Source organism: Rana temporaria, chromosome 5 (assembly GCF_905171775.1).
Source record: "Rana temporaria chromosome 5, aRanTem1.1, whole genome shotgun sequence".
Taxonomy (NCBI): Eukaryota; Metazoa; Chordata; class Amphibia; order Anura; family Ranidae; genus Rana; species Rana temporaria.
Window position 1 is genome coordinate 68,123,895 of NC_053493.1, and position 17,885 is coordinate 68,141,779.

Sequence of the window (17,885 nt, forward strand, 5' to 3'; positions counted from 1 at the left end):
AATCAAGTCTGCCTGCAAAACTGACAGGTGGAGCTGAACGGACAGCCCATGTGAAAGGGGCCTAAATCTATCAACAATTATGCAGTGTAATGCCTCGTACACACAACCGTTTTTCTCAGCAGGAAAAAAATTACTTTTTTCCCGATGGGATTCCTCTCAAGCTCTCCTTGCATACACACGTTCAGACCAAATACCGCCTGTCCAAAGCGCGGTGATATACAACACGTATGACGGGACTATAAAGGGGAAGTTCCATTCGGATGGCGCCACCCTTTGAGCTGCTTTTGCTGATCCTCGTGTTAGTAAAAGTTTGGTGAGAGACGATTCGCGCTTTTCAGTCTTCGTGCTTTTCAGTCTGTAACAGCGTGACGAATCTGCTATCTCCATTACTAACGCTAGTTTTACCAGAACGAGTGCTCCCGTCTCATACTTGATTCTGAGCATTCGTGTTTTTTTTCCCCTCGGAAAAGCATACACACGACTGGTTTTCCCGAAGGGAAAAAGTCCGCTGGGAATCCCAATGGGAAAAAAGAAAGCTGGTTCTCTTTTTTTTCCCGGCAGTTTTCTCGTCGGGAAAACTGCGATGGAGCATAAACACCACCGGTTTTCCCGGCCAAAAGCTCTCCTGGCAGTTATCCCGACGGGAAAACCGGTCGTGTGTACGAGGCATAAGAGCCAATTGGATAGAGTTAGGTAGGTCCTCATGTTACATAGTTTGGTAAATCTAAAGTTGATTGTACAGTCAGATTGTAATGTGTATGGTGACCCAAAAGTGATGCCACATTTGACACCTTTCGGGGAAAACGGGTACCTGTTTTTGACAGGTACCATTCCCCACTTCCAGGAGACTGTGCTGCAGCGCCATCCCTCAGAAGTTCGCAACCCCTCGTCTGCGATTGGGCCAGTAAGAAAGCACAGCGTGCTTTGTGCATGCGCAGTAGGGAGTAGGGTTTCCTTTACTACAAATGGTGGTGGCAGCACTCGAGAGGCGATCCGAAAATCGAAAGCCGACATTGTGGGAACTCTGGACAGGTAAGTGTCCTAATATAAAAAGTCAGCAGCTACAGGATTTGTAGTTGCTGACTTGTATTTTTTCCATGGGGGGCAGAACACTTCTTTAAAATACTTTCATTATAATGATAAATATATTATGAGAAAATACTACTATACTGGTATCATTCATCAGCCAATCCTAATGATCAGCCATTCTCTATCCTGCTCTCTCCAGCAGCCCTTATTATAGTCTACAACAAAATGTCTGCCTCCAAGGACTGGAGACAATGTTCTTGAGAAGTTTCATAGGGACTGTTCTCTAGTGTTCCATTGACTATGAGCACCCGCAGAAGTCACGTGGTCTCCTTAGCCTCTGCACTAGTCTAGAGGGGCGTGGTCTGTTATGGGACTGTCATGCCATGCCTGTGGGCGTGTCCAGTGTCCCTGGACGGGAAGGCAGAGCTGTGTTAGGACGGTGTGTTCCTGTGGGTTAGGCCCGCTCGGATTCTCGCACGATTTTATCGCTATTATTTGATTTTCCTGTACTCGGTTTGCCTGACTGGAAGACCCGGCGGGCGGCGCGCTGGTGATCAGCAGATGGTGCGACGTGGTGGTGCTGTGCCCTGATTGGTGAAGAGATGTTGTGTCGCGCGCTGGGGGCGGGACTGCTGGGCGGAGCTCGTGTCTTGGTGAAGAGCCCCCTGGCAGGCTGCGCTCTGAGCCGAGCTGTGCGGGAGAAGAGAGTGTGCGAAGTGCCCGGGAGCAGGTGAGAGCAGAGCGGGGGAGGGGCAGTAATGTATGGCAGGTGTCTGAGCGGATCCTGTCCTAATACCGGACACCCCAATACTGAGTGCTTCCCTCTGAGGACAGAGACTGGGGGCTGCTATTGTGCATCTCTGTCACTTATTTATCCAATCACAGGGGTAGATCCACATACAAATACATCTGCGCAGCGTATGGGAGATACGCTACGCCGCTGTAACTTACTTTTTGCTGGTTCGAATCCCCAAAGAATTTGCACCGTAAGTTACGGCGGCGTAGTGTATCTCAAGCGGCGCAAATGCGCGGAATTCAAATCAGTGATTAGGGGGCGTGTTTCATTTAAATGAAGTGCGTCCCCGCGCGGAATGAACTGCGCATGCGCCGTCCCTAAATTTCCCGCCGTGCATTGCGCGAAATGATGTCGCAAGGACGTCATTTTTTTAAACTTAGACGTGACTTACGTCCATCCCGATTCACGGACGACTTACGCAAAAAAAAAGAAAAAATTCAAATTTCGACACAGGAACTTAACATGGCAGATCTAACTATACGCCGCAAAAAAGCAGCTTTAACTATACGCCGGAAAAAGCCGACTAGAGATGACGTAAGAGAATGCGACGGCCGCTCGTACGTTCGTGGATCGTCGTAAATCGCTAATTTGCATACCCGACGCGGAAAACGACTCAAACTCCACCCAGCGGACGCCGAAGTATTGCACCTACGATCCGAAGGCGTACAAAGCCAAACGCCTGTTGGACCTAACCCAGATGCCGTCGTATCTTGGTTTGAGGATTCAAACTAAAGATACAACGCGGGTAATTTGAAATTACGCTTGATACGCCGGCATAATTTCTTTGAGGATCTGCCCCAGGAATGGCCAATACACTGCATAGGAACCCTGTCGTACCAGTAATGGGGCAACAGAGGAGTTCCATTCAGGAATGAGCCAATAGTGAGGCTGCCCATGACTAATTCGCCAATAGAGTAGCTATGCCAGTAATGGGCCAATAAAATGCCTGCCCATTGTAGTAATGGGCCAATAGTAAGGCTGTCCATACCAGCAATGGACCGTACCTGTGATGGGCCAATAAAATGGCTGCCTGTACCAGTAACTGGCCAATAGAGTGGCTGCCTGTAATGGGCCAATAGTGTGCCTGTACCAATACTGGACCGTGCTGTCAGTAATGGGCCAAGTAAGTGGCTAGAGAAGCAGTTCATTCTGTAATGAGCCAAAAGAGTGAATATTGAGGCTGCCATGACCGTAATGCACCAATAGAGCCAATAGCGGGGCCGTCCGTACCAGTAATGGGCCGATAGTGAGCAAAGTCGGACCGACATGTGTTGGACCAGTTAAGACAGTTCTTATAGAGAAACATTGATTTTTCACACGTCATGTGACGTGAGCTCCAAATGAGCGTTTGTCGTACCAATGTGAACCGGCTGAAACGGGTTCCTGCACTACTTTGGTCCAATTTTGATCCCACTTCGGCCCATTGAATATCATTGAAGGTGGATCCTTGTCCTAACCATCCGACATGTGATTACAGCAGCAGTAAAAGGAATTATCTCACACTGGGATTGTTTTGATTGGTCAAAGGACAAGTCAGACTATCTCAAAGTTGGAGCAACTCTCCGTACCAAATATGTGTACCCCAAAATTGGGGTTGTGTTTCCTCGGTGGGACTTTTAGATTGGGAGACTGGTTGTAAATAAAGTGGTAAATTTTTACCAATACATTTTTCACTTTATTTACAACCAGTCTCCCAATCTAAAAGTCCCACGAGGAAACACAACCCCAATTTTGGGGTACACATATTTGTCCTAATTCAGGGATGTGGTGAGACCTAGGTTTGTTTTGGCTTAATTCCAATGGGACACCTATACCCCCTTTTTGAACTGTCCGTACCAGGACTGGGCCAATAGGGAGGCCGTCCGTACCGGGACTGGGCCAATAGGGAGGCCGTCCGTACCGGGACTGGGCCAATAGGGAGGCCGTCCGTACCGGGACTGGGCCAATAGGGAGGCCGTCCGTACCGGGACTGGGCCAATAGGGAGGCCGTCCGTACCGGGACTGGGCCAATAGGGAGGCCGTCCGTACCGGGACTGGGCCAATAGGGAGGCCGTCCGTACCGGGACTGGGCCAATAGGGAGGCCGTCCGTACCGGGACTGGGCCAATAGGGAGGCCGTCCGTACCGGGACTGGGCCAATAGGGAGGCCGTCCGTACCGGGACTGGGCCAATAGGGAGGCCGTCCGTACCGGGACTGGGCCAATAGGGTGGCCGTCCGTACCGGGACTGGGCCAATAGGGTGGCCGTCCGTACCGGGACTGGGCCAATAGGGTGGCCGTCCGTACCGGGACTGGGCCAATAGGGTGGCCGTCCGTACCGGGACTGGGCCAATAGGGTGGCCGTCCGTACCGGGACTGGGCCAATAGGGTGGCCGTCCGTACCGGGACTGGGCCAATAGGGTGGCCGTCCGTACCGGGACTGGGCCAATAGGGTGGCCGTCCGTACCGGGACTGGGCCAATAGGGTGGCCGTCCGTACCGGGACTGGGCCAATAGTTAGTTAGTCCGTCCGTATCGGGACTGGGCCAATGGGGAGGCCGTCCGTACCGGGACTGGGCCAATGGGGAGGCCGTCCGTACCGGGACTGGGCCAATGGGGAGGCCGTCCGTACCGGGACTGGGCCAAAGGGGAGGCCGTCCGTACCGGGACTGGGCCAAAGGGGAGGCCGTCCGTACCGGGACTGGGCCAAAGGGGAGGCCGTCCGTACCGGGACTGGGCCAAAGGGGAGGCCGTCCGTACCGGGACTGGGCCAAAGGGGAGGCCGTCCGTACCGGGACTGGGCCAAAGGGGAGGCCGTCCGTACCGGGACTGGGCCAAAGGGGAGGCCGTCCGTACCGGGACTGGGCCAAAGGGGAGGCCGTCCGTACCGGGACTGGGCCAAAGGGGAGGCCGTCCGTACCGGGACTGGGCCAAAGGGGAGGCCGTCCGTACCGGGACTGGGCCAAAGGGGAGGCCGTCCGTACCGGGACTGGGCCAAAGGGGAGGCCGTCCGTACCGGGACTGGGCCAAAGGGGGGGCCGTCCGTACCGGGACTGGGCCAAAGGGGGGCCGTCCGTACCGGGACTGGGCCAAAGGGGGGGCCGTCCGTACCGGGACTGGGCCAAAGGGGAGGCCGTCCGTACCGGGACTGGGCCAAAGGGGAGGCCGTCCGTACCGGGACTGGGCCAAAGGGGAGGCCGTCCGTACCGGGACTGGGCCAAAGGGGAGGCCGTCCGTACCGGGACTGGGCCAAAGGGGAGGCCGTCCGTACCGGGACTGGGCCAAAGGGGAGGCCGTCCGTACCGGGACTGGGCCAAAGGGGAGGCCGTCCGTACCGGGACTGGGCCAAAGGGGAGGCCGTCCGTACCGGGACTGGGCCAAAGGGGAGGCCGTCCGTACCGGGACTGGGCCAAAGGGGAGGCCGTCCGTACCGGGACTGGGCCAAAGGGGAGGCCGTCCGTACCGGGACTGGGCCAAAGGGGAGGCCGTCCGTACCGGGACTGGGCCAAAGGGGAGGCCGTCCGTACCGGGACTGGGCCAAAGGGGAGGCCGTCCGTACCGGGACTGGGCCAAAGGGGAGGCCGTCCGTACCGGGACTGGGCCAAAGGGGAGGCCGTCCGTCCGTACCGGGACTGGGCCAACGGGGAGGCCGTCCGTCCGTACCGGGACTGGGCCAACGGGGAGGCCGTCCGTCCGTACCGGGACTGGGCCAACGGGGAGGCCGTCCGTCCGTACCGGGACTGGGCCAACGGGGAGGCCGTCCGTCCGTACCGGGACTGGGCCAACGGGGAGGCCGTCCGTCCGTACCGGGACTGGGCCAACGGGGAGGCCGTCCGTCCGTACCGGGACTGGGCCAACGGGGAGGCCGTCCGTCCGTACCGGGACTGGGCCAACGGGGAGGCCGTCCGTCCGTACCGGGACTGGGCCAACGGGGAGGCCGTCCGTCCGTACCGGGACTGGGCCAACGGGGAGGCCGTCCGTCCGTACCGGGACTGGGCCAACGGGGAGGCCGTCCGTCCGTACCGGGACTGGGCCAACGGGGAGGCCGTCCGTCCGTACCGGGACTGGGCCAACGGGGAGGCCGTCCGTCCGTACCGGGACTGGGCCAACGGGGAGGCCGTCCGTCCGTACCGGGACTGGGCCAACGGGGAGGCCGTCCGTCCGTACCGGGACTGGGCCAACGGGGAGGCCGTCCGTCCGTACCGGGACTGGGCCAACGGGGAGGCCGTCCGTCCGTACCGGGACTGGGCCAACGGGGAGGCCGTCCGTCCGTACCGGGACTGGGCCAACGGGGAGGCCGTCCGTCCGTACCGGGACTGGGCCAACGGGGCGTCTGTCCGTCCGTACCGGGACTGGGCCAACGGGGCGTCTGTCCGTCCGTACCGGGACTGGGCCAACAGGGAGGCCGTCCGTAGCGGGACTGGGCCAATAGGGCGTCCGTCCGTCCGTAACGGGACTGGGCCAATAGGGTAATTAGACTATAACAAAACACACAAAGAGATGGCGCACCAGAGCGGTGAATTATCATAAGGCCAGGTTCACACTGATATGACGCAACTGTCATCCTACTTTGCCTTGTGACATCGGTCCTACTTCCATCTGACTTGAATGAACAGGATAAGATTTAGGATAATAAAAAGGCGCGGTCAGCCCGGCAAGTCAGGGAAGGGGGGGAACGATTGAGCGTGCCCCCACCCCTCCTGAAGCATACCAGGCCACATGTCTGGGGGGGTTGTAGGAGGCTGGAAGCCCCCTCCTTGTCAAAAAGGTTCAGAGAGGCTGTAGTAATTGTATGTGTAAAATATATATATATATATTATTGCACTATATATATATATATATATATATATATATATATATATATATATATATATATATATATATATATAGTGTGTGTTTGAGAGGCTACACAACTGCTTGTCTGTTTTACATTTTGATTTGTGTAGTTTTGGTATCAGGAGACATCTAGCAGCCATGCCTGAGGTAGACACAGACTCCCTGGATGAGAAGCAGGTCCAGCTGCTGGCTGAGATGTGTATTCTAATAGATGAGAACGACAAGAAGATTGGAGCCGACACCAAGAAAAGCTGCCATCTTAATGTCAACATTGACAAAGGTAAGAAGGTTAAAGCGGAGTTCCGCTGGCAGAAAATACTGTAGCTGCTGGCTTTTAATATATGGAGACTTGCCTGTCCAGGGAGCCCGTGATGTTGGCATCCGAAGCCAATCTTTGGATCGACTCGCGGGTGCTGCCGCTGCCATTCTTTGTAAGGGAACCGGGAAGTGAAGACTTTCGGCTTCACTCCTGGTTCTCTACTGCACACCCGCGAGTTGCGCTGTGCCTTCTGAATGGTCCCTGTTGTCTTCTGGAACCTGTGCGGAAATGGCGTAGTTCACCGCAGAAAGTGTGGCGATCTATGCCTAGAACTGGGAGCAAATATCTGGATTTGACAGGTATCTGCTTCCCCCTGAAAGGTGCCAAATGTGACACCGGAGGGGCAGGAATCGGATAAGTGGAAGTTTCATTTCTGGGTGGAACTCCGCTTTAAAATGATTGTTCTCGTTTAAAAAAAAAAAAACAAGACTTTACAAACTTGTTATACTTGCCTCCTCTGTGCAGTTGGTTTTACACAGAGCAGCCTGGGTCCTCCTCTTCTCGGGTCTCTCCTCTGTGCTCCGATGAAGAGGCCCTAGACGCCTCGAAACGCGTCAGCTGGCAGTGACACACCTCTACATCCCCCCCTATTTTGGAGTGTGGTTCGAGTATCCATTTTAACGTTGCTGTTAAAGCTTTCCATGTCAGTCTTCTTGCAAGTAGTTTTCTACCATCATTTTATTTGATTAAACCTGTCAACGGTAACACACTAGGCTGGTGCGCCTCTTTCTTTGTCATTCAGTACGGAGCCCGGGCTCCGTCTCCTCTCTCCCCTGATTGGCTTACTGACTTTGACAGCCGTGGGAGCCAAATGCGCTGCTACTGTGTCTCAGCCATTCAGAAGGAGAGTCCCAGACAGCTAAGACACTCATGGACATCACTGGAGAGAGATGGGGCTCAAGTAATTGGGGGGGGGGGGGGGGGGGAGTTGTGCTGGGGAGACTGCTACACACGGAAGTTTTTTTTTTTTTTTTTTAAAAACCTTCTGCCCTTACAACTCCTTTAAGACTAAATGTCAATTTTTGGTCATCATTCTGATATGATGCTTGTGCTAAGTTTATTGGCTCCTTTCATAATATGGTTCTAGCAACACTCATGCCATTTATTTTACCACTGGCACATTATTAACTTTAGGAGGCACTATATCTTAGACACAATATCTTTTATGTTTTTGAGGTCAATATAGTCTGTTTACCACCTCTGGGTTTACCAGCCTCCACTTAGACAGCGCCACCACCCCCACACCATTGTCAACACTCACATGTGCCTAGTTATGATTCAGAGATGCAGCTATTGTAAGTGTCCTGCACTTGTTACCTTAAAGCGGAGGTTCACCCACATAACATTTTTCTCAGAACAACTTCTTTAGACTTCTAACATGTACAGTCCGCTGGGAGGTGTCATCTGGGAGGTCGCCCAGATGATTGACGTCTTTTCAGCAAAAGCTCCCCCCAGCGGATAAGACCCCGCCCCCGTATTGCGCAGGCACGGTATAGAGCCGACTAGCAGATCTGCATGTTCGGCTTCTTTCGAAAAAGGCTGTGACTCGGACGCGCCTACGCAATACGGGGGGCGGGGCCTTATCCGACAGGGGGAGCTTTTGCTGAAAAGACGTCAATCATCTGGGTGGCCTCCCAGATGACATGCCTCCTCAGCTTGGAAACGCCTACTACTGCAGGGAGAAGTACCCGGAAGCCGGAATGAAAAGATAGATTATAAGGTATGTACGGCGTAAAAGAAAAAAATTGCGGACTTTACATGTTAGAAGTCTAAATAAGTTGTTCTGAAAAAAATGTTATTTGGATGAACCTCCGCTTTAAGCCGGCCATATTAGATTTGCAATGTCCACAATGCTTTTCTTTTTTTCTTTGTGGAAATTACGATATGGACTCGTGTGTAGCTAATGTTAATGCAAATATGTTCTGTTTTTAACTGTTTCTTTTTTCTGTAAAAAATGGAAATCCTACTTTTGGTAAAATCTGATTTAGATAAAAATTCAGTTCCTGTAGCTGTGTATTTAAAATCAGTGTCTGCCCAATGCTGAAATGTAGGATGCATCTTGGTCAGTTGAATCATTAACTGGATTGCAGGGCTTGACAAATTTGCTTGGAATCTAGGAGCCAGCTAAAAAAGTTAGGAGCCAGAAAATGCGCCCCGTCCCGCCAAGTGCGCTCGCATATGTAAATGGTATTCAAACCACACATGTGAGGTATCGCCGCAATTGGTAAAGCGAGAGCAATAATTCTAGCCCTAGACCTTCTCTGTAACTCAAAACATGCAACCTGTAGAATTTTTTAAACGTCGCCTATGGAGATTTTAAAGGGTAAAAGTTTGTCGCCATTTTACGAGCAGATGCAATTTTGAAGCGTGACATGTTGGGTATCAATTTACTCGGCGTAACATTATCTTTCACAATATAAAAAAAAGTTGGGGTAACTTTACTGTTGTCTTATTTTTTTCCCCCAAAAAGTGCGCTTTTAAGACCACTGCACAAATATGATGTGACAGAAAGTATTGCCACGACCGCCATTTTATTCTCTAGGGTGTTAGAATAAAAAATATATATAATGTTTGGAGGTTCTAATTAGAGGGAAGGAGATGGCAGTGAAAACACATTAGAACTGCTGTTTTACTTGTAATGCCAACAGCCACCACAAGATGGCACCAGATAACAGAAGGGGAAGTTTAGGCCTGCAGAAGGCCGCAAAGCCGCGGCCTCAATTACCGGCGGGCACGGGCCCGCCACCATCGCGTGGTGGGGGAGATGGGGGCGCTTGGAGACACAGGATCCTGTGTCTCCGTGCGCCCCCGCCGGTAATTGAGGCTGGCTTTGCGGCCTTCTGCAGGCCTAAGCTTCCCTGGGCGCCAAGTCACAATTTCTTGTCGCAATTGCGACCGGGCGCCATTATTTTTGTCGAGGCCTGTAATTTGCAGGGGGTGAACCTGCATCATGATAGATGAGATGGGAGAGTATGGAACACGAGGGGGGGGGGGGGGGTGGAACCCAAGGGGTTTGTACTTGTGATACCAGCTTTCACCTGCTATGTCTCCAGGGGGCTTGTCAACAAAAAACCTGAACCTACCCTCTCCCTTTACACCAAACCAATCCCAACATCATAAGTTCCCGCTTACTATAGGTATTCAAACATCAAGTCCTATTAGCTCAGTCAATCAGTTGGGTGGCGTTAGGAACTCGGCATAAAAACCCACCAACAAGTTAAAGGGAGGGGGGGGAAGCAGGGGAAGCAACCTAATGGCTTCAAACTAAAAAATAAATCAATTGCTTCTTCAAATAAAGATGTTGCACTAGAATTTCAGTGTTGGGTCTAGCATTTCTGAATGCCTGCCTATCACATCACATTTCTGTTTGAGTATCTAGAGAGCCCCAAACATTGGCGCACTCTTTTCCGCAAATAGCAACCAGTTTCCTGGTCATTGGCTGCATCCTGTGCCTTATTGTAAGGCCATCATTGTTGTTATGGCTGGTCTCACTAACCAGTAGTAGGTGCAAGAAGGGGTGGGCTGGAGCAAGTGACAAAGTCATTGATTGATTTTATGTGTCGGAGGACGTGTTAGTCTTTCGGGAATCGCCTCTGAAACAATTGCAAAATATTTGAGGAGAGATCATGCGGTTGGACCCGTAATGCTGCATCCAAAGAGCAGTCAGGATAGATTGGCTCGGGGTACAAGAATTCTGAATTGGATACTTTCTTTTGGTGTTGTACTGTTATCTTAAAATGTTTTCTGAGTTGTCATTCTTATTCTTTACAGGTCTGCTGCACAGAGCGTTTAGCGTTTTCTTATTTAATACAGAAAATAAACTACTGTTACAACAGAGGTCAGATGCCAAAATCACATTTCCAGGTCTGTATCACCAGAAGAATGAAGCAAAACTTCACTTATCTTTGCATTCAAGGAATTCCATTTAGCAGGAACCAATTTATGTGCAATATGGTGTTTTTCTTTTTATTTATATATATAATTAACAATTGTATTATACTTGCCTGCTCTGTTGCAGTCGATTTGAACAGAGCATCCTAGATCCTCCTCTTCTCGGGTCCCTCTTCTTTGATCCTGGCCCCTCCCTCCTGTTGAGTGCTCCCACAGCAAGCAGCTTGCTATGGGGGCACCCAAGCCGAGTCACAGCTGCCTATGTCCATTAAAACAAACCCCTCCCCTGATTGGCTAGCTGACTTTGACAGCAGCCAATGGCGCCGCTGCTGCGTCTCAGCCAATCCAGGAGGGAAAGACAATCTTGGACATTGCTGGAAAGAGAAAAGGCTCAGGTAAGTCTGAAGATAAAAAAACCTTATGCCTTTACAACCCCTTTAATCTCTTCCCAGCATATATGTGGCTAGTGGACATTCATTCCAAGCTGCCGCGCTTATGCGTCCATTGGACTCTGCTGAGAGTGCGGTTCTAGCATACTGACTGAGCTGTCAACAACATAAAGCAAAACTTCACGAATCTTTGCACTGGATGGGGGAACATGTTTTTACTTTTGTTTCTGCTAAAACATTTTGCAAATAAATCCTTATTCATGAATTGAGGCCGAAATTTATTCTACATTTCTTTGGTGAAAATATGTGTGTGTGATTCTCTCGGCCTATCTTTCTCTTGAGGCCCAAAAATGTCAGGACAATACAAATATCCCCCAAATTACCCCCCGTTTTTTTTGGGGGGGGGGGATGTAGACAGTCCAAGGTATTTGGTAAAAGGCATGGTGAGTATTTCAAAGTTGTCTTGTGTGGGTGTTTTTTTATTTAATTTTCTTTTTTTTGGGGGGGGGGTGAAGAAATTGGCACATAGCATCATGTAGGGGACAATTGATCTACAAATGAACAACAAGAACATAAAGCCTGCTATCCCTGGGCAAAGCTGGAGTTTTAAGTGGTCTTGTGATGTGGGTATTGAGCAATAAAGTCCTATATGCTGGACACGTGTTTGTTTTTAAATCTAGTTCCTGTTGTTTCTATTTCCTGACCTCCTCAGGTTGTTTCACTAACACATGTTGCAGTCATCCCCTCAGTGTACCTCTGGAAACAGAAGAGCAGGATGCTATAGGGGTTCGTCGAGCAGCACAAAGACGACTGAAGGAAGAGCTTGGAATACCAATGGAGCAGGTATAAAACCATTTATGGTTGAGATTTAACATACAAGGCACAGAGATTTGGTGCCGAATAAATGCTGTGGGTTATTCAAGACAAATTTACTATAAGCTCTAGGGTGGGGCAAATGCTGTTCTGAGAGGACATTATGGGTACGTCCTGCCACCTCTCCCGTGTGGCTTCAGGGCAGCGTGAACCTGTGATGGCTGTGTCCCTAGGGCACAGGGCATCGCAGATCGGGACATGGGCTTTCTGATAGGCCCTCCTGATCATGTCATGGCACATGCCTTGTGAGAGCCAAGTAAGGATGTGGAGAGTGGATCGCTGCAGCTTGGCGGGGATCTGTGTAGCTGCTGAATTTACTGTACAGTTACACACAGATCCTCAGAGTGCAGCCATCTGTCAGGTGTCCCATTGCAAATCAACATCTGTACTAGTGTCCCAGCAACGTCTGTCACAGTACCGTGATACCCAGTCTCCCATCACCATGTTTCCTATTGCAACCTCAATGTCTGTTGGTGTCCCAAGCCAGGTGCTAGTAATGGTGTGCGTCCCGTCCACTGCAAAGAATTGGGGTCCATACCACATGTGCTATTGCTATACTCAGGAGTAGCAGAATGTGTTTTGAAGTGTAATTCTAAGAATGCCTGTGCTGTGTGTTCGATATATTTTAGAAATTGACAACTTTGTGTAAAATAAATTTTTGCAAAAGCTTGTGGCTACTACTCACATGGACAGGGCGTGAGTAGAGGAGAGCTGATATGCGGCTCTCCTGATGGGGGGGGGGATCTGCACTGATAATCGCTCCACTGATTATGAGTGCAGCCCCCATCAGCGGTGCCCATCGATGGTACTGCATATTAGTGCCACCCCATCAGTGAAGAAGAAAACTTCTTACTTATTTACAAAATGTTATAACAAAAACTAAAACCTTTTTCTGAGTACAGCTTTGCATGACAAATGTCACTTGAAGTGTGACGCCACAAAAAATTGGTCAGGGGCAGGAGGGGGGTGAAAGTGCCTGGTATTGAAGTGGTTAAAGAATCCCCGTTTGCTGCAGTAACCGCATTGGATAAAATTTAAAAATAAAATAAAAAGGGCCAGATTCTCGTAGATCTGCGGTGGCGTAACGTATCTCATTTACGTTACGCCACCGCAAGTTTTACGGGCAAGTGCTTGATTCACAAAGCACTTGCCTGTAAAGTTGCGGCGGCGTAGCGTAAATCTCCCGGCGCAAGCCCGCGTAATTCAAATCAGCCGGGTAGGGGGCGTAGAGCATTTAAATTGGGCACGTTGCCGCGCCGAACCTAATGCGCATGCGCCGTCCCTAAAATTTTGCGACGTGCACAAGGACGTCATTGGTTTCGACCTGAATGTAATTGACGTCCAGCCCTATTCACGGACGAGTTACGCAAACTACGTTAAATTTCAAGATTTCGACGCGGGAACGACGGCCATACTTAACATAGGATACGCCACCAAGGGGGCATGTTTATCTTTACGCCGCATATCTTTACTGCGACGGGCAAGCGTACGTTCGTGAATCGGCGTAACTACTCATTAGCATATTCTACGCCGACCTCAATGGACGCGCCACCTAGCGGCCAGCGTAAATATTGCACCCTAAGATACGACTGCGCAGGCCGTCGTATCTTAGGCATGTTTAAGTGCATCTCGGTTTGAGAATACATTTAGACATACGACGGGCTTAGATTCGGAGTTACGTTGGATTCTACTGATACGCCGGCGTAACTCTTTGAGAATCTGCCCCCAAATGTTTACCTACGTTTTATTTATTTTTTCTTCCAGGGACCCATGTCGTTGTGTGTGTTTTTTTTTTTTTTTTTTTTTTTTTTATCTGCTGCTTAATTGTAAAAAACAATTGTTTAAATTTTACAGGTGACTCCAGATGAACTGAGATACCTGACGAGAATTCACTACAAAGCTCAATCAGATGGCATCTGGGGAGAGCATGAAATAGATTACATCCTGTTTATACAGAAGGAGGTCACTTTAGATCCAGACTCCAATGAGATTCAAAGCCACTGCTACGTTTCCAAGGAGGAACTGACACAGTTATTGGAGAAGGCTAAGCAAGGAGAAGTAAAGATTACACCGTGGTTCCAGCTGATAGCGGACACACTTCTGTTCAAATGGTGGGATAACTTGGAAAATCTAAAATCCTTTGAGGATCATGATAAAATCCATCGGATGTGAAGGAGACCACAAAATACTTTATTGCATGTAGTGATCTGAAGTATGTGCTACTGACATCGAATGAGTAGAACCTCCTTTACAGATTAGTGGAACATCAGGTTTAATTCTTAAAATCTGCACATTGAGCTAGCTCTGTAAAGTATTTTACATGGGCTTGTAAACTCTGATATCATAAATAAAATGGAGAATGCAGGGGCTCATTTTATAAAGGCTGGACATGTTACCGATGGCAACCATATTCTGAATTTAAATATTTGATCCGTAAATTAGGATAGACATTTGATTTGACTGCGTGCAATAACAGACTTCACACCATTTCTACTTTATTACTAAAGTGGTTTCTAATTATTTGATGCAAAATAATTTTACTATCTTGTCTGGTATTAAGCTTTTCAATTAAACTTTTCTCTGTGATGCTCATGTGTTATCGCTTCATATGGTTTTTATGCCTTTATGTACAGCATGCCGTGTCATACAGCAGGAGGTCATGGATCTGGAATCTAAAGAGTTTTTTTGGAACTGCAATTTACTTTTTTTCTATTGAGGGTTATACTGCTGCCAACATTGGCAAACAAAAAGGCAGGCTAGCCTAGGATAACTCCTCACTGCCAACATACCTCAGTTTTTTTCCTAATGTCCTAGTAGGATGCGCTTTATTGCGCAGTCGTGTGACGTACCAAAACAAAATAGTTTTTTTTCTCCCCACTAATAGAGCTTTATTTTGGTGGCATTTGATTACCTTTGTGGCTTATATTTTTTTGTAGAAACCAGAGAGGTTACAGCGCAGGAAGAGGTAGAGCAGATTTTGTCTTGGGTTAAATGTCATGTTCCAACCTTGGCTGCTGTTTACATCCAAGGTAATACAGTAGGTAGGCAGACTTCCTCAGCTGGCAGTGTCTGCACTCTGGAGTGGCCTCTGCCTCACAGGTTTAATAACAAAGGACAGAGATGTCTTTAGGTACTGTGATGCTTTTGCAGAAGCAGTGAATGTTGGAATGGGTCTATGGGATCGGTACAAACCAATCTAAGCCTCTCTCTTTTTTTATTTTATTATTGACTGCTTTGCAGAATGCCAATAGGAGGGTATTCTGGTGCTCTTATGGTATTTCAGACTCGTAATATTTTTAGTAAATGCTTTGTGTGCTCTACCAGATCATCTGGAGCTTTGTCTCAGTTGTTCTGAGGGACAGGGGAATCTCTGATTTGGTGACTGATAAAAGCAAGGAATAATGAGAGAAAATAAATAGGCGCAATAAACAAATGACAACCCTAAATATACAGCTGCTGAACACCAGGGCCAATAATCCAAAAATCCCTAACGATGAAAATAAAGCAGATGGTCCTTGCCCTTTTGTACTTACATGACCGCATGAGACCTGGGATTACCATCTTGGTTCATACTTTCTCGTGGTTCCTGATTGAATGAGGATCTGTTTATAAGTGCCCGCGTGGGAATGTGTTTTTTGACCCTCCATAGCTAAAGGGTGCCTTGTGGTGAGGTGAGAGGCCATTTTTACTATTGGTGGAGGTTTATTGCACCTGCAGCATCACTTGCATGTCCTTTGTGTGCCAGCACTGAAGACCTCCCGGATGGTGGATTGTACTTTTTATGGACTGTCATTAGCGCTGCACCATCTACTTTATTTATATAAAAGCAAGAAAGTCTACTACTGTACTTTCAAGATGTATCATTGGATGTCGGAGGTATAGTTCACTAGTGCGAGTCTCTGGGATTCTACCTTAGCAGATGACAAATCCTCTGCTCCTTACAGCTGGGTGTGGACTAGCATTTGGTTCTAAATTCTAATATGCCTTTATAGAGAGAGAGACACACACAGTCAGTCCCTGCTCTTCTCTCCCCCTGGCTGGGGGGGATTTGTCAGTATGGAAAGTGGAAGAAGGGACCAGTAAATATGTAATTTACCAGCCCCTTCCTGGTATGAATTGGAGACGTTGAGCTCCTGTGATAACTGAGCAGAGTAAACTGTGATTACTCTGCTTCAGTTTATGAATGGAGAAGAGCCTCTGTCTCCTGTCCAGTGCTGAGAAAGGGACTGTGGAATCTGTGTCCTCAGTCCCTTTCTCTGTTTCAAAGGGGAGATGCCAGGGGTCTGTTTAGACCCCTGATATCTCAAAGCCCCACCAACAAAGCTGATAAAAAAAAAAAAAATAGTAAAATTACTGATACCACTCCCCCCTTGCCCCACCAACACTGTCACAACCCCCAAAAGCATTTTGGGGAAAAATACGAACAAATGTAATTGTATAAAAATAAAGAACTACAGACACTATCCTGCACGCATACTACCCACCTAAATACTCTGCACTCCTCTCCTGCACATAATACCCACCACCATACACTCCATACTCTTCTGCACATATTACGCCACCTCCCTGAAATTAGTTTTTGCAGGTTGGGATGTCTGACGCTTATGAGTATGACAGTGTTTATGAGCTATTGCATTGGATGAGGCATCAAAGTGATTGGCCGTTTCCTTTAAACATACAATGTCTCTCTCTGACAGCCCCACGGGTTGAGCTTTTGTTTATAGCTGTTCTTAAGTGTACAGAGTATTTTTGTAATGTTGGCTGTGATGTAGTGGACTATACTTACCTGGTACAATTAGAATTATTATTATTTTATGGGGCCAACAGTTTACACAGCGCTTTGCTAGGGTAACTTGAGGTTGCTGGGCAGGAGCTCATAAAAGTACTTAAGCATGAGTGACAGCTTGTCCCACCATATGTCCTCGTAGTGGGTGGGATGAAATGCACCAATGTGATATAAAACCACGCCCCCTCTCCCTTGTACCGCATGGCCACACCAGTAGTTTGAAAGATGGATCCAAATGTCCTGGTGTTACCACAGTATGCTACTACTGGCTAATCTAGGAAGCAGTCAGCCTCTTATTAGCAATGCTTGCATGGAGTGAACATTGGTGGTAGAAAACCATGTTGGCTAGATGGACTTTACACAGCGATCCCTGTACAAGTCATATCGGCTGTGTTGTTTTACTAGCACAGGCTGGACTTGGCACACGGAGGCAAGGTTGCCGTACAGGTACTCTGTCCCAGCTTACCTTCTAAAACAAGTCCAACATGCTTCCTGCTGTATCCATCTTATACAATATGTATTATCATGGGCTTCTTAGCTAATCTCCTACGGTGTTGAACTAGACTATTATGTCATCTCATTACATTACTGAAGACCCTGAGATTTTATTGGCTGCATGGTTAGCTCATTCTATATTTGATTGTATACTTGCTTTTGCCAGCTATTCACCTAAGTCATGATTACAGCTCACCTATCCATCCATGATTTGAAAATGGCTCACCCCCCCATCTGTATCACATCAACCTACAGCTGAAGAGTTTCTCTTTCATCTTTATTGACCACAGTAGCTGTGCACTTGTGCATGTAGTAGAGCTGCACGATTCTGGGAAAAATGAGAATTGCGATTCTTTTGCTTAGAACAAAGATCACGATTCTTTAAAATGGTAAACGTTTTTTATTAATTTAATTATTTTATCTTTTTTTCACTTAACTTTATTGCTATCACACAGGAGAAAACAATTCCCTGTGTGATAGCAATTGGAGGTGACA

The 17,885-nt window shown here is 48.7% G+C and overlaps 1 protein-coding gene across 2 annotated transcripts; it reads left to right on the plus strand.

The window, feature by feature from the left end:
- Positions 1-1,426: 1,426 nt before the first annotated feature.
- On the plus strand, positions 1,427-14,282 carry IDI1 (isopentenyl-diphosphate delta isomerase 1). Of its 2 annotated transcripts, none has more exons than XM_040352672.1 (5): positions 1,427-1,759; positions 6,760-6,917; positions 10,728-10,820; positions 11,949-12,079; positions 13,964-14,282. In XM_040352672.1, exons 1-5 carry the CDS (start codon positions 1,632-1,634, stop codon positions 14,279-14,281), a joined length of 828 nt encoding a protein of 275 aa, XP_040208606.1. In that variant the 5' UTR covers positions 1,427-1,631; the 3' UTR covers position 14,282. The 2 variants fall into 2 exon arrangements, with proteins under 2 accessions (XP_040208606.1, XP_040208605.1); XM_040352671.1 differs by having other exon boundaries at positions 1,428-1,759; positions 6,748-6,917.
- Positions 14,283-17,885: the final 3,603 nt, after the last annotated feature.